Raw genomic sequence first — 16,319 nt, forward strand, 5'->3', positions numbered from 1 at the left:
GTGGATTTGTTAGAGACGATTGGGGAGAATGACGGGTGTTTGGAAATTTTTGAGATCATTTAGAAGGAATACTGGGAATTGTTAGAGACGAGAGGGGAGAATGATGGGTGTTTAGAAATTTTTGAGATAATTTAGAAGGAATATCGGGAATTGTTAGAGACGAGAGGGGGGAATGATGGGTGTTTGGAAATTTTTGAGATAATTTAGAAGGAATGTCGGAAATTGTTAGTGACGAGAGGGGAGAATGATGGGTGTTTGAAGATTTTAGAGATACTTTAGAAGGATGTTTTGGGAAGATTGGATTGAGTTTATTAATATGAGGAATTATTTTTGTTTGCAATCGGTATGGAATTGGATTTATCTAGTTTGGTGTTTTCTATTGTTGTTTGTGTGTTTAAGTTTGTTTTGAGTCATAACTTACATGACATGTATAGTAGAAGTCATAAGCAACAAATACATACCAAAGTGGATTCATAATTCGTTTATGACAAAATCACAATCATTGATGAAATTTAACTACACTCATGCAAACTTTATCTCACATCCTTGTTTGATATAGTGTCTTTTGAGGGGATTTATCGTTTGTTGTAGGCTTGTAGCATTAAAGTAGAATTTAAATGAATTTAATTTATTGTAGACGGAGAACTGACATGTGCCATTACACCGCATAAATTATCAATGGATTAATTTATAGGAAAATTTTCATAAAACTACCTTTTATAACCAACTTTTTTCGAAAATTTACCTTTTAAAAATTTTCTTTCAATAAACTACCTTATTTAACATTTTCTTTCAATATACTATCATTTACCATTTATGGGGTTTAATTACTAATAATTCAGTAACCGTAAATTGTTTTTCTTCCTTATCTCTCCTTTTTCTCCTCTTTTCTCGCAACCTCTTGACAGCAACACCTACGACAATTGTCACTTATTGATTAGTATTAAATATAAACGTAAAATGATAGTATATTGAAAGGAATTTGTTATATAAGGTGATTTTTTGAAAGAAATTTTTTAAAAGGTAGTTTTTTGAAAACAATTGTTTATAGAAGGTAGTTTTTTGAAAATTTTCCTAACTTATATTTAGAAAAAACAAAGAAAGAAAAGAGAGAAAAATAAAGGAAAATATGACCCCAGTGATCCCAACTATGGCTGGTTAACTTTAAAAACACATTAATTAACCAAATCATCTCGATGTAGTTTCAACTTTTGATTATCTTAGACTGGTCTTAACTTTTGATTATCTTGAATTGGTCCCAAATTTTGGGTGTCTATTCTCAAAACAATCATTTAGCATAATACTCCCTCTGTTTTTTATCATTCTCAATTTTATGTGTGCGTCTCCTAATGCACATATTTGAACTTAAATATCTTTTATTATGTATTAGTAAAAAATTATAATGATTGAATCTTAATAAATAAATAATTGAGACAAATCAAACAAGACCCCACGTCACTATATTTTTTCTTATAAATTGAAAAATTTAGAAAGATTATCTCTAAGTAAGAATAGTGTCAAGATTTCAAGTGAGAAAGAAAAAATAAATAGAGGGAGCATTAAAGTAATAAACAAGTTATATTAACTTACACATGATACAAATCCAATGATCTTTTATTTACTATTAGTTGAAGTCAATATAAGAGTCTAATGTGTCATAAGTAACTAAATTGGCAGGTTGATTAAGTTGATTGTCCATTTTGAGGTAAACGAAAGTTGGAACCTTAAAAGTGGAGCGGACAAAGTTAGGACTAAGAGTGCCAATTTTTCCTTACAAGAAAGTTGAGCAAGTCTCTAGTAGAGAGAAAATGAAATTTATTATAACAAATAACGTAGAAGTTAGTAACAAAAAATAAAAAAGGAATATATAATAATTTATTTTATTAATTTTACTCACTTGTAATATAAATTATCTTTGCTACACAACTATAACCATAAGTATCTTCTTTCAAAAAAACAAAAAAAAAAATAACCATAAGTATCTTTAATTACTTCCTATATATATTTTTAATATTAACCAATTCACTTGTGGAATCTTGTTAAATTCATATCAATATCTACCTTTTTAATAATCTAATCTTCATAATTTTTATTAATACAATATATGCATCTCGTAGGACGGTATATAAGAAGGTAAAAGTAGAAATATTAAGCAATAATGAATAAGCTTTAATTATATTGATAGATGCGTGATTATGTTATAAATTTCTAAATTAATACTCCCTTTAAATTTTAGTTTGCCTGTTTTAACAGTGTGCGTTTGCCAACGCACTTCCTTGAAATTAAATATATTTCATAGCATATTAGTAAAAATTACGCAACGATTGATTATTAATAAAAATTCATTGAGACGAATCAAACAAGAAAGACCCATATGACTATATTTTCTTATATATCGAGAAAAATTTAGAAGATTTCATCAAATTGTGAATAGTATCAAGATTTCAAGTGAGAAAACTAAAAAAAAGTACAGAGGGAGTACAATTAGAGGAAATGTATTAAATGTTTATTTGTAACCCTAAAGGTTGCATATATCAAAATGGATTTTTTAACTGGAATAATACAAACTTTGGCCGGTTCTCTCGCAATAATACAAACTTTAAATTATTTTTTAATAATACAAACTTTAGGGAAAAATTCCTACAATGGGTCAAGTTTACTGGTTACCGGATATGAATTTGCAACATGTGTCTGTTGACTTTGTTTAATGAATTTCCCTCCCAAAATTTTGTTGACTTCTCCCAAAAGACAAAACCCCCCAAAATTTCGAACTCTCCTTCACCAACCTCTGTCACTCCGCCATAACTCTTCTCTCTCCGCCATTACTGAGCGCACCAACCTCGACATTGATGTTTCAACCCCAACAGAAGGACAAGACGAGGAAGACGACATCGTTTTGTGCAAGGTAAAAATTCGAAACCTAAACTTTTAAATTTCGCTTTTGAAGATGAATTTTTTTGTGGGTTAAGCATAAATTGCGGATGTTGTTGGGTTATTTTGATAGAATTGTTGCTTAAAAGTAGGTAGGTTCATCAATTAGCTTCTAATTTGCTAGTAATTCAAGTAAAGCAAGAAATTTTGTGTTGATGTCAACTTTGTTCAATTGAAGAAATTAGGGTTTCTGCTTTGATTGTGTTAGATTTAGGGTTTCTGTGTGGATTCTTAATGTTTGTTGTTGATTTTGCTCATTATCATGCATAATTGTAGGATGCCTGCTGTGACTGTCAAATTTTGGCATGGTGGTGTCTTTAGGAACCATGAGAAACGTGGTTTAGTTTATGAGGGAGGTAAATCGAGGACTGTGAGTGTAGAATGTGATGAGTTGTTTGGTTTGACTTAGAAAATGAAGCAAAAAAATCAGGAAACTATGCAAGGATTAAAGGTCTTTTCTACTTGGTACCAGAATTAGGTTTAGTTAATGGTTTAAGGAGGGTTTATGCAGACAAAGAGGTGTTAGAGATGGCTCAGATTGCTGTTAAGAGTAGGTGTGTTGATGTTTATGTGTACCATAGTGGCCTTTCACCAGAGATCCAGCCCACTGAGCCACCTGTTGTTCAAAGGTCTTTTCAGTCTTTGCAAAGTGAGCCCAAAATCTCAACTGAAAAGTCCAAAAGCCCAGCTCAAAAATTGATACCCAGAAGAAATACAAGATTATCCTCTTCTACAGTACCACCAACAGAATCTTCCACATCAGCAAGCACAAAAAGTCAGCCTTCCTTTGACTCCTCTCCTAAAGTGAGACCAGATAACCCTAAGAAAGCTGAAGCTACTAAGCAGACTTCCCCTCCCAAGCAGACTTCCCCTCCTATACAACCTTCACCTCCACCACCTTCACCACCTCCTAAGCCATCATCACCACCTATTAAAAATATAAAAAAATCAGGAGGGAGCAAGGAAAGACAACCACAAACTTTGGCACCCACAGAGCCTTCAACAACCACACATGCTTCACTAGCAACACAACCTTCACCACCCAAAAAAACTGCACCACCCAAAAAACCTGCATCACACAAAAAACCTGCACCACACAAAAAACCTTCAACAGCAACACAACCTGCACCATCCATTCAATGCACTGATCCCATCAACACAAACTTCATTGATAGTGATATTTCAGTGATGAAAGTGACCCTAATTATCAACATGATGATGGTGAAACTAGTAGTGATGAGGAGGTGAGTGACCTGGAAAGTGAAGATGGAGTGCCTGAGCTAGAAGAGTTAGAAGAAGGAGAAGATGAAGTCTTTGAGATCCCTGAGTCTGACACTAGTGATGATGAGTTTAGAACAGCTAGGAATAGGGTTAGGGAGTGCAACAACAAGTTGCTGAGAATTGCAAAAGTGTTGCAAGAACAAGCAGCAGAAGGTCTGCTTGGTGCTCAACAAAAAGAGTCACAATCTGGCCCCACCCTTGAAGAAGGTAACCATAGTGAGTATGAAGAGAGTGGAGATGAAATACACACACCCCCTGAGAGTGAAGAGGAGGGTGATTTGACTGTTAGAAAAAGAAGAGGGTGGGTGAAATTGTGGATCCAAACACTGACTTCTCTAAGTTTAAGTGGTCTGTTGGGCAAAGATTCCCTACAAGGGAGGCATTCAAAGAAGCTGTAGCAAAGTGGGCTATATTACAGGGTAGGAATGTGAAGATTAGTCACAGCAACAAGAACAGACAACAACAAATTGGGATTAGGTGCATATCTGGATGCCCTTTTTATTTGTATGCAGCTTGGGACACTAGGAGAGCTACACTAGTTGTTAGGAGAGTTGTAGCACATCACACCTGCCATAGAAACATGAAAAAAAACAGACAACTAAAGAGTAGTTGGGTTGCTAAGCAATTGTTGGATGTTTTCAAGGCCAGGCCCCACTGGCCAGCTAAGGAAATAGTTGAAACTATAAGGAGGGCTTATAAAGTTGTTGTCACAAGGGGTTTTGCATACAAAGTGAAGTATGCTGCACATAAGTTATTGCATGGGAGCATGACAGATCATTATAGGAAGGTTATGCCTTATTTGGAGGCTCTTAAAAAATCCAGTGCTGGTACAAGTGTGGAGTTGGTTACAACAGTGGGTAAAGGGGGGGCACCAGTTTTTCAGAGGTTTTTTACATGCTTTGAGGGGTTGCAAAAAGGGTTTATGGAGGGATGTAGAAAGGTAATATGTGTTGATGCATGTTTCCTTAAGACTTTTTTGGGTGGACAGTTGTTATCTGCTGTGGGGAGAGATGGGAATGAGCAGATGTATCCCATAGCATGGGCAGTTGTAGAGAGTGAGAATAATGAGTCATGGCAGTGGTTTTTTTATCACATTCAAGCTTGCCTACAACTTGGAGATGGTGAAGGAGTTGCCATCATTTCTGATGAACATCAGGTATCCTAAACCAATCCATTTCCTTGTTTTTTTTTTCATTTTGTTCATGTTATTTGTGTGCTTATACTCACTGTTATACTTATTGTGATAGGCTATAGTCAATGCTGTGGCTACTGTTCTACCCAAGGCAGAACACAGACATTGTGCCAGGCATATATTTGCCCTATGGCACAAGTCTTTCAAGGGTGATGAGTTTAAATTGCAATTTTGGAAAATTGCAAAAGCTTATAATGAAGCTGATTATAATGAGGCTCTTGAAGAATTGGGGGTAATCAGTGAAGATGCTGCAAATGCTTTTAAAGCATACAACCCCCAGTTTGTTCTGCAGGGCATTCTTGGATTGTTCTATGAGGACTGATGCCATCACCAACAACATGGCAGAGACCTTCAATGCATATATTATCAATGCAAGGACAAAGCACTTGCTGTACATGATGGAAGACATCAGAGCTGCTCTAATGCAGAGACTTGTGCTCAAAAGGCAGGAAATGGAGAAGGTTACATCTGCTTTGTGTCCAAGAATTCAAGCCATGTTGGATAAAGAGAAATAAAATGCTGCAAAGTGTGATGTGCTTCCCTCCACAGATAATTTATTCAATGTCAACTACTATTTGGACCAGTTGGTTGTGGATCTAACTGCAAGGACATGCACCTGTAGGAAGTGGGAGATGAAGGGTGTGCCTTGTTGTCATGCCATTGCATGTATTTATTTTCAGAACAAGGAAGCTGAAGATTTTGTTGATCCTGTTTATAGGAAGGATGTTTACTTAGCAGCATATGCAGGTAAATCATTTGAACTTGGATTTCTACATTTGTAATTTTAACTTACTGTCTATGATCTCTAACTCCTTTATTGTTGGCTTGTGCAGGTTCTATTCCACCATTGGAAGGGGAAAGACATTGGCCAAGGGTGCCATGTGAACTACATCCCCCTCCTATCAAAATAGGTCCAGGTAGACCTAGAAAGAATAGGAGGAGGGACCCTGAGGAAGACCCTAAGAAGCCTGGGACCTTGAAGAGAACTGGATCTGAAATGACTTGCAGCCTATGCAAGGTCAAGGGCCATAATAAAAGGAGGTGTCCAAACAGGGACACCATAACTGTGCCTGAGCCTGCACCTAAAAAACCTAGGGGGAGGCCTAGGAAGGATGGCCAACCACCACAATCAAGAGCTGAACCTACTGCAAACTCAACTCATCACAATGCAACTGCACAACCATCTCAGCTTGGCAGAGGGGGAAGAATGGTCAGAGGTGGAGTTGGCTCCAGGGGAGGTGGAAGAAGAGGCAGGGGAAGGGGAAGGGGGAGGCTCCCAGATGGTGTGGGGGTGTTCATTAGGGATGATGGTTCACCCATTCTCAATGTAAGTCATTGTTATTTTTTTTTGTTTCAAAATTTGTTCAACTTGCACCTAACTTGTTCAACCAACATTTTTGTGCAGCCACCAAGATCTGCTGCCCCCAGTATGCTTACTGAGCAAGGCTTTCAAGCCTCACAGTCCAGCCAATGCTCCACTCTTCACCAAGCAACTCAGTGAATTAGGGCTCTATTTTTTGGTTATGAACTGCTTTTAGGTAGACTAACTAGGGCTGTCATATTTTGGTATATTATGTTAATTAATTAGTCAACAGTTTATGACATTTCTACTGATGTATGGATGAGCATTTGACTCTCCTAGGATTATTTTGAACAGTTGGTGTATGTGAAATTGGATGTATGGATGAGCATTTGACTCAACTTATTTCCATTGCAAAATACCAAACATTTATCCTTTATTCACCAAATGCAAAATAACATGACAACAACTTTTTTGATTCCAACAACTTTTTTATATTATAAAGACAAAGGATCAGATTTCTTACAGCCACCAATAGCAACCTTATACTAACAACCTTAGAGTAACTTAATGGAATACAAGAAAATGGCAAAAACAAGCCATGAAACAAACAAAGCCAAGGTCAAGTTCTTCTCATTGCGTGACATTTTCAGCATCTCAATACGCAGTTGTGAAAGCTCAAATTTCATTTCTTGCACATCTTCTTCCAAGCTGTCCTTTTTAAGCTGCAATTTTTTTATTTTTTCGGCCATTAAACTCTTCTCATACTCCATCTCCGTTAAGGTAGTCTCCTTCTCAAATAACTGAAATTTAAGATCATCAACTTCAATCCCTTGCTCATTATACCACTTAAAAAAATCACACTTAGTATCCTACAATACAACAACAGTCAATTAGTGGCAATAAAAACCCTAGATTTCCCAAATTTTGTAAAAAAATTCAAGTAAAAAAAATAAAATGCTCACAGGCCATAAAGGGCAGCCATAAAACTTCTGTCCAACATTTGCACCACGCTTCACAGTACGAAGAACAGGCTCTCTTCCACAAGAACATTTCGCGGAACCTTGAGAATTTCCCCTAGAATCAGAGGAGGAACCTACAGAGGTTTGTCTCCTTGCAGCCATTTACGCTTCAGATTCTCCAATTGCAATTGTGATTTTGTTATTGAGGACGAAATTTATGGAATCATGAAAATAATTTGAGGGAGGAAGAAGAATTTGAGGGAGGAAGAAGAAAAAAAAGATGGAGGAAGAAGTTATGACTGAGGAAATAACGAAAAAAAGAGACTAAATTGATTGTTATAAAAGTCCCCCAACGGTAAGTGTCACGTCAGCAGGTTACCTACAACAATAAGTTCATAACCGGTCATGACCCATTGTAGGAATTTTTCCCTAAAGTTTGTATTATTAAAAAATAATTTAAAGTTTGTATTATTGCGAGAGAACCGGCCAAAGTTTGTATTATTCCAGTTAAAAAATCCTATCAAAATCCTAAATTTATTTCGTAATAATTAATTAAGAGGGCTTGGTCTATTTGGTATGATTTATTTTGATTCTAGTAAGAGTATGTAATAAGTTTTTTGAAATAAGGTGAATAACCAATGTCAATATGAGCATGGAAGGTAGTGCTACATCAATGATTTACTCCTTGAAGTTTAGATGTCAACATGATGGAAATGTTTGAAATTTTTGGATTTAAGGCTGCGCAAGGTGAGTGTATACAGCAACAGAAATATGAAAGGGATAACTGGGATCGAATAGATGAATAAAAAATAATGAATGCATGTTATGTAAAGTTTGTAAATCTACCAAGTACCAATTGAGTAAAATATTGAGTTTAGAAAACGAGATAAAAAGGGAAAATAAAAGAGAAAATTGTTTAACAATTAAAATTTTGTCATTTGTTTGCTTTGAACCATGGAGACAAGTTCACTACAATATAGTTGGAATACCTTACACTATACATTTCGCAGATATGACAGATCTAAGCTGCAATTCATTAGTTGAAAATGCATAAATCCAAATTGAGGTTGACTTTATTAAATTTGACAAAAGTCTCGAATTGACTCGATTAATTCCTCAAATAAAACTTAAACATAATTGAAATTCTATTTAATAATAATAATAATGATAACAACAATGATAATACAACGCTCAGATGGTGCACACGTTTGTGCGTAGAGCATGGTGCGCACATGTAAATGGCTAACAAGCTATATAGCTAACAAGTCAAATGAACACATGTATATGGCTTACAAGCCAAATGAATATATGTACATTTCTGTTGGTACATTTGTATTCATAATCTAGTCGTCCATGCTTATCGTGCGTATAGTTTTCATCCTACTTACGTGTGTATGTACTAATTTGAGACAATAATAGTAAAAAATCTAATTGAGATTTGAAACGAATTAAACCCATACCAAAAAATTATATGCCACCTTTGAGTCATTGACCAAAGAACCTTCTTGCTCTCCAGAGAAGATGCATGTTAAAGAGCATAATCTTGCACCTTAAAGTGTTAGTTAAAAAGTTTGTTTTTTTCAAAGCCACAACATAAGATAAGCAGAAGAGAATTGAAAAGAGAGATCAGATATGTATATGTGTGAATCTCATTTCATCTTTATTTTCTAGATACACATACACTGCTTCATACGCTCGTTAGACCTAACATAATCAAGTGAAGGAAGAGACTAAAAATCAATCTTCCCAAAAGACACCCAAGTAAAAAAATGTACAAAACCAAACTATATAAACCAGCACACCCTGCCTCTATCAAACTACTAATACACTCATCAGATCCTAAAAGCTTCTCAAACAATCAAAAAAATTTCCACGTCTTCGAGTGCATTGAACCAGCAGTGAACGAACCAGAACCTGTCGTGACTAAGAAACCCGTTGTGTCAGTTATTACAGTGAGAAGTTCTTCACTACCTATAGCATATACCAAGAACTTGTATGTAACCAGCATTCCTATGTTACTTGGTTACAAGTTAGGAAGCACAGGCGGATTTGTGTTTCGCTATGCATCCTACTTTACGTGGGTCGCACAAGTCTTCCTGCCTGAGATTCCGAACCGAACCCCTAGAAGGAAGTCAATCACTTTCCTTCACTTAAGCTGGTGTGAGCATTGAAACTTCACTCTCCACTTTCTCAGTAACGCAGCTGAATATCATCTCTTCCATCAGTTCTTCAAGAATGACCTCTTCCAGGTGAATCCCGAGGCTTTGGCAATCAAGCTGCAAGTCAGTCCATTTCACACTCTTTATCAAGTCCTTCGTGATAATTTGGTCTAGTGTACATGGGCCCTCCAGCTTTAAGTACCAGTCAACTCCTTTCCATATTTCAGTAAAAATATCTTTCCCTTTCAATTCGGGTTGTACGTACGGTGTTGCGAGTGATAGCATGCAGCCAAAATTCAACCAACAGATCTCAATTAGGACTTCATTAATTAGATCAAAGAGAGCATTGAAGTCACAAGAAAGCAGGTCTGGAAGAAAATCAACTTCATCAAGCAACAATGGATCTATAAGATGGTCCGAGAAAAGTGACCGCCTAAGAAGCTCATCCCAAGTCAAGCCAGACATTTGGACCACCGATTTAACAAACTCAATTGTATATTTGTCATCATCTACTTTAGTCCGTTTGCTGGGTAATCGTTCTAAAGTTGCTGAAATTTCTTCTCCAAACTGTATTTGTCTCGGCCGGATAGATTCTACAGTGGAAAATTTTCAAACATAAGTTGCATAATTATGAACCATATGCAACTATATTCATTTACTATATCGGTTATAATCTCACCATTTGAATACTTAATGCCAGGAGGGCTGATGTCATCCTCTTGGAATAATGGTTCGAGCACTGATATGGGACTAGGCTTGCTTGTTGCATCACTCATGGTATCTAGATCTTCGAAGTTTTCAGTTACTCTGCAAATAAGTGTTGATGCATTTGAAGAAGATGATGGTTCATTCGCTTCACATATTTCCTGCAAAAAAACAAAACAGGCGGCTGAATAATTTGTAATTGGGAAATAATTAAAGAGTCGTGACAATGTCTTCACCGCTAAATGAACCAACAAGGAAAGACTATTCCAGGTCCTTTTTTTATGTTTTACCTGTTTTAAGCTGGTGTTGGAACATGTTGAGGGACTATCCATCAGTTTGCTCTCTGTGACAAGCTGTGCTGAGGATTGTTCAGAGGAAATTTCCATCCCGCCAATCTCTTTCTCAGATTCTGCATTAGATGATCTCACAGAGTCTGCAGGAACTATGACATTGAAAAAAGCCACCCTGAGTATTCAACATTAATGAGAAGAACAATTATGAAAGTCTTCAGCTGAAAGAAAAAGGCATACCTTCACAAGAAGGAACTTCAGTTTTTTCATGAAATGCCTCATCAATATTACATTCCTGAGGAAGCCCATCAGAGATACAAGGTTCAACGACAGGAACCTCAAGTTCATGGAAGGGTTCGCCAGCAGCAATGCATGGATCACTTGCTGACTCTTGCTTCCCTTGACCTGGATCACTGACATTGCTTCCTTGCTTACCCTGAGTTGTCTTCTCGCCAGCTGTTCGAGTTTGACATTCCCCGCTAGGCAACAATCTCATCTCTCCCTCGGTCCTAGGACTGCAAATAGGAGAACTGTAACCCGAATAGGCAAGAATTCTGCCAAGGGACCTGGGTCTATTTTTGCCAGGATTAGCCCCATCTACTTCACTATTTCCTACAATCTCAGCAAGATGTTTCTTAGCTTCAATATAGATGTTGGACACCCTCTGTTCAGGAGTAAGAGGATTGTCATCTTTCAGATTTCCTGTCTTGTCCACCCTGGTTCCAACTGAAGTTTTAGGAATCCTTTCAATAAAGAAATGGTCTCTACCAGGAGAAGCTATTCCAATTGTTTCCCCACCAATTTTTTTGTCTCGATTGGACTGATTCCACTGCTGATCTGAAGATTGATGTGACACTCCGTGCTGCTCTTTTCTCATGGCATGTTTCAGTTTTCTCTTAAACTCGGCAAAAGAAAAGGGAGACGCTGCTCTCTCGGTTTGACCCTTATCTCCTGTGCTCCGAGGAGATTCCGGCAATGAACTGCAAGCGGTACCCGTATCTGAATCTCCCGAGCTTAGTGGACCCGGCTTTAGAACAACAATTTTGCTTACATCTTCAGAATCATCAATTTTCCTAAATGAATTTCTGTCCGAACCCTTAATCTTCCTCCAAAAGAAGTTATGTTGCTTAGCATTCCCAACATCTTGTTGTAACATGTCAGACCCTGTAAGAACTTTGAATTTTCCTTCCTCGACTTGAATATCCCGTGAGCTTTGTATGTGTTTCACTAACTGTGAGCTCGGATCCTGTAAGAGTTTCAGAAACAAATCTTTGTTTGAATTGAGAACTTGAAGGGCGTCCGTGAGTTCTTTTGAAGGTTGGATTTTACCATCTTTAGTGCAGCCATTTCCATCAGTGAAATGATTCACTAACACCTTTGTTGACTCCCATAAATCTTTCTCTATGACAGAAGGATCTTCAGTGGATTGGATGGCAAGCTCACCATCTTGACCATTCTTCAGAGAACTCTTATCCTTCTGGTGAATCCTGCTACAAAGTTCCTCCACAATCACATTTAGGTCAACACTACCACAGGATTTGTGCCTCCGGTGACTAAGCCTTTCAGAAACCAAATCCTCAGCTCCAACAAAACCACTCGCATCTAGATCGAGGGACGTCTTATTTTTCATCCATCGCCGACTCTTCTTTATATGACCTCCATCACCTGTGGTATTCAGCTTCGCTTCTCCATTGGAGATGCTTTCTTGCCTTTTCTGATCTTCCTCACCAAGCATCTCTTCCTCCATCAACTCTTTCACACTTAATTTACCAATGTCACTTCCTGCTGTTTCACATTCGACCGATCCCTAAAAGACGGACCAGATTATATAGACACACCATCAATAACGTACAAGTCAAGCACAAAAAAAATTGATATATTCACCATGCACCTATCATCTACCAGGAAATCTACTTTATAAAAGAGAAATAAATGAGAAAAAAGAGGAACTTACATTGACATCATTACAGATTTCACATGATTCGGTTAATGACTCAATCTTAATATTAGCAATTGCAGCCCCTGCAGGGAACGTAAAAAGATTTTGGTCACTCCACAGTTGCCGAGTTACACGACACAGATACGAAAACTGGACAATATCTTTATCAAAATGTACACCATATCTGATCCAGACCAGTGATATCTAATAACCCCCCCCCCCCCCGACTTACTAGCCAACAATGGCAATTAGTACTTGCAAGCTATATACTTTTGGGCTAATTAAGCAAAACCAGGTAGCACATTGCGTTCTTGTACCCCCTCTCGTACTGCAAATTAGGTAACATTAATCGAGACATATCACTTAACAGAAAATATCACACTTTAATCTCTTTAATGTCTTTGATTCTTTGTTTATACATCATAAATTTCCCATAAGATCAGAATTCAGATCACCTTCTATGCCTTTATATCATTATTTTCCACGAGATCAAGTAACCTTCTCAACAAGGTCCCATTCCATATTCATTTTTCAAACATCCACCTGTTGTTAAGCAAATTTTATTACAACTTAAAACTAGTAAGCATAAACAGAAATTATTACCATCCAATCGCCTGCTCCCGCGCTTCCTATCTGGCAGCATCTTCTGAGAGGAGCGACCATGGCGGAAATCAAAGATATTCCTACTAATCAAACCCCACATACAACCTGACTGATCCCTCTGATATCTAGCAACTCGTTTTCTTGATCGCTTTGCCATAGTGAACACTCAACAGCAAGTACCTCCTGCTTATCCACACTGAAGAACAAAGCAATTAATTATTCCATATATCAGGACATCTTCTTCCAAGATTCCCCAAACCGACAACATTATATATTCCCATGGATGCTGATTTATGATTGAAAATTGACATTACAACCGAAGTTCACACCAACTGAATATATTCTTTTTACAGTTGTGAACAACATGAAAGATTGAGATTCTCAAGCAATTAAGCATCTCTAACAAGCCTAATATAAAAGCATCAATGAAGGCAAAATCTATTTAGATTAAACCATTAACTAACTATGAGAATTCAAACATGCAGCAAGAAAAAGAACAAGTATTTTCTAAGTTCTTCAACCACAGCAATAAATAGTATGATCAAATTTGATTCAGCTCAAAAAGCTGATGAACAAGCAAAGCTCACTAAACTAGCATATAGAAGTACTATCAATTTCCTAGAATTAGTAAAAGCAAGAATATCATGAACTACAACACATATACAGAGAAAAAAAAAAAGAAATGGAATTTACCACTGAAATAGAAAGATCTAGAGAAGAAACTTTAGAAAATTTGAGAAACAAAATTACCTGAAATAACAAAGTTCCTCAATTTCAATCAAACCCCACAATTGGAAAGCTGACTCAAGCCAGCTATCAGAAAATTCCCAGAAAAAAAGAATCTATCAAGTACTTCTCAAGAGGGTCAAGAACAAAGGGTAAAAAAAGACCCTTTTTTGTGATAGCAAGAATCAAAATTTCCAACTCTTACACTTCCCAACTGACAAAAAAAAAGATGCCAAACCCTCAAAATTGGGCAATCAGATCTTCACTTGGAAGAAAAGACCAATTTTTCTGACAATTTCATGCACTTCAAACTTTCACAATTGGGTATCTTGCAAAACAACCCAGTTCTTCAATCATCACTCAAAAGAAGATTTCAACCTAAAAAAAACCCTTTTTTTTTTTTACAATTTTCCCAATAAATTCAAACCATTTAAACCCAAAATCACTCCAATTACAAGTAATTAAAAAATTAAACCCACTACAAATTCAACATTGAAAATTCCTTAAAATCTCCTCCATTCCCAAATTTATGTCAAAAAGAAAAAAAAAAAACAGCACTAAAATCACAACCACATTCTAACCTTCAAAGAAAAATTCCAGAGTGTAATCATTGTTTCCAACAATTGAAAAATCCCAACTTTTACTTTGTAGAAATAATAGGAAAAAAAAGGTAGAAAAGAGAAATTATGCTACAACCGACCAAAAAAAAAAGGTTCTAATCCCAAATAGTGGGGTTTTTCAATTTTCAACACTGATCCTCTTTTTTATTTTTCAATTGTACAAAATCCCATGTGAAGTAGCTTCTATTAAATTCTGATCAAAGTGAAAAAAAACAGATATGAGAGAGAAAAAAGATGAAAACTTGACAAATGTTGGGCCCCTTAAAATCAACAAAATTCTTTTTTTTTAATTGGGTTTGCTTCAAGAAGAAATCTGACACCGTAAAGTTTTAATTTTTCTTATTTTTTTGCTAAAATTGAGTGTACCCACCTTAAAATTCAATCATGATAAAAAAGTTAGTGCCTTTTTTTTCTTTCTCTCTCTTTTTTTTTTTTGTAAAAAAATTAAAGACCCAGAAAAAATGGGGATAAACCCAGGTGTTTGCTTCATCAAGAGAATTTGTATACGCGATGATTTCAATGGAAGGTAGAGAGAGAAAGTGGGTGTTTTAGTAGTACAACTTTTTGACTTTTTTTTTGTGAAAGATGACAGATAGGGGTATTTTGGTAAATACGTGGTGTGTACGAGGAGTGTTAGGGAATTTTGTTGAGGGTATGAGTTGTGGTACTCTTGGGAGTCGTGCAACTGTGCAAGGAATATTTCTTTTTGTTGATTTAGATGGGAGGTTCCCGCGTTTTTTTCTCTTTCCGTTTTTACTTTTTCTCTTGATTTGATCTAGTTTGCTGTTGCAAGATACAAATTACTGAAAAAATTACTGAAGTAACTAGTGAGTAACTTTTCCTAAAAAAAAAAACTAGTGAGTAACTTAGTCTATGTTCAGTTCGTCTTATTTTTGTTTATTTCAGATTAGATTATATCAGAAAAAATAAGTTTAGATTATGCTTATATTTAAAAATCAATATTACTATTAAATATTTTTCATTACATATTAGTAAAAATTATAATAATTGAATATTAATAAAGTACTCATTGAGACGAATCAAACAAAACCCCACATGACTATATTTTTTCTTATATATTGAGAAAAATCTAAAAGATAAGTTCTTGTAAATCAAGATCAGTTCAGATCAGAAAATTTCAGGTGAACTAAACATAGCCTTAATCCTTTTCTTAAGGGAGTAATCTAACGAATCGAGAAAAATAAGTTAATCTTTTGTAGGATCAGCTCCAGTAATAAAGTCAACCTTCATAGTAAAAGTAGTATGATCTTTTTTGGAGAAATAATCTGCTATTTTGTTAGATATTGTATTGTAAATTTGTAACGTTCTTAGTCAATAAAATTATGTGAAAGTATTGGGTCAGACCGTCTGACCCAATAGCTTCCGTCGGACGGGCCTGGCCATAAAAAACGCGCGGGCTTTCTTTTATTTTCATATTTGTTTTGTTGATCAGCATTCAGCAGTTTTATTTATTTTTAGAAAAAAAACATATAACGGTTATTAGGTCTTATCTATTTTCGATTTTGAAACTGTTTTTTGGATTTCTACTTGATTCTCGCTAGTTTTAAAACTGATTCTTCTTCATTTCAAAGAAAACGATATATTATTTCT

The 16,319-nt window shown here is 36.0% G+C and overlaps 2 protein-coding genes across 3 annotated transcripts; both read right to left on the reverse strand.

Moving 5' to 3' along the window:
* Positions 1-7,261: 7,261 nt before the first annotated feature.
* LOC125499402 (uncharacterized) lies at positions 7,262-7,828 on the reverse strand. Its single transcript, XM_048648159.1, has 2 exons — positions 7,670-7,828; positions 7,262-7,576 (listed from the first exon to the last, which is right to left on the reverse strand). The coding sequence occupies exons 1-2, from the start codon at positions 7,826-7,828 to the stop codon at positions 7,262-7,264; spliced, it is 474 nt and encodes a 157-aa protein (XP_048504116.1).
* Positions 7,829-9,297: 1,469 nt separating this feature from the next.
* Positions 9,298-15,227, reverse strand: LOC104887426 (hypothetical protein). Of its 2 annotated transcripts, XM_010672050.4 has the most exons (7): positions 14,113-15,227; positions 13,363-13,558; positions 12,775-12,842; positions 11,061-12,627; positions 10,821-10,972; positions 10,505-10,691; positions 9,298-10,418 (listed from the first exon to the last, which is right to left on the reverse strand). In XM_010672050.4, exons 2-7 carry the CDS (start codon positions 13,517-13,519, stop codon positions 9,817-9,819), a joined length of 2,733 nt encoding a protein of 910 aa, XP_010670352.2. In that variant the 5' UTR covers positions 13,520-13,558; positions 14,113-15,227; the 3' UTR covers positions 9,298-9,816. The 2 variants fall into 2 exon arrangements, with proteins under 2 accessions (XP_010670352.2, XP_048494342.1); XM_048638385.1 differs by lacking the exons at positions 12,775-12,842; positions 14,113-15,227 and having other exon boundaries at positions 13,363-13,557.
* Between the last annotated feature and the right edge of the window lie 1,092 nt (positions 15,228-16,319).

The sequence above is a fragment of the Beta vulgaris genome, chromosome 1 (genome assembly GCF_026745355.1).
Source record: "Beta vulgaris subsp. vulgaris cultivar EL10 chromosome 1, EL10.2, whole genome shotgun sequence".
NCBI classification, from domain to species: Eukaryota; Viridiplantae; Streptophyta; class Magnoliopsida; order Caryophyllales; family Amaranthaceae; genus Beta; species Beta vulgaris.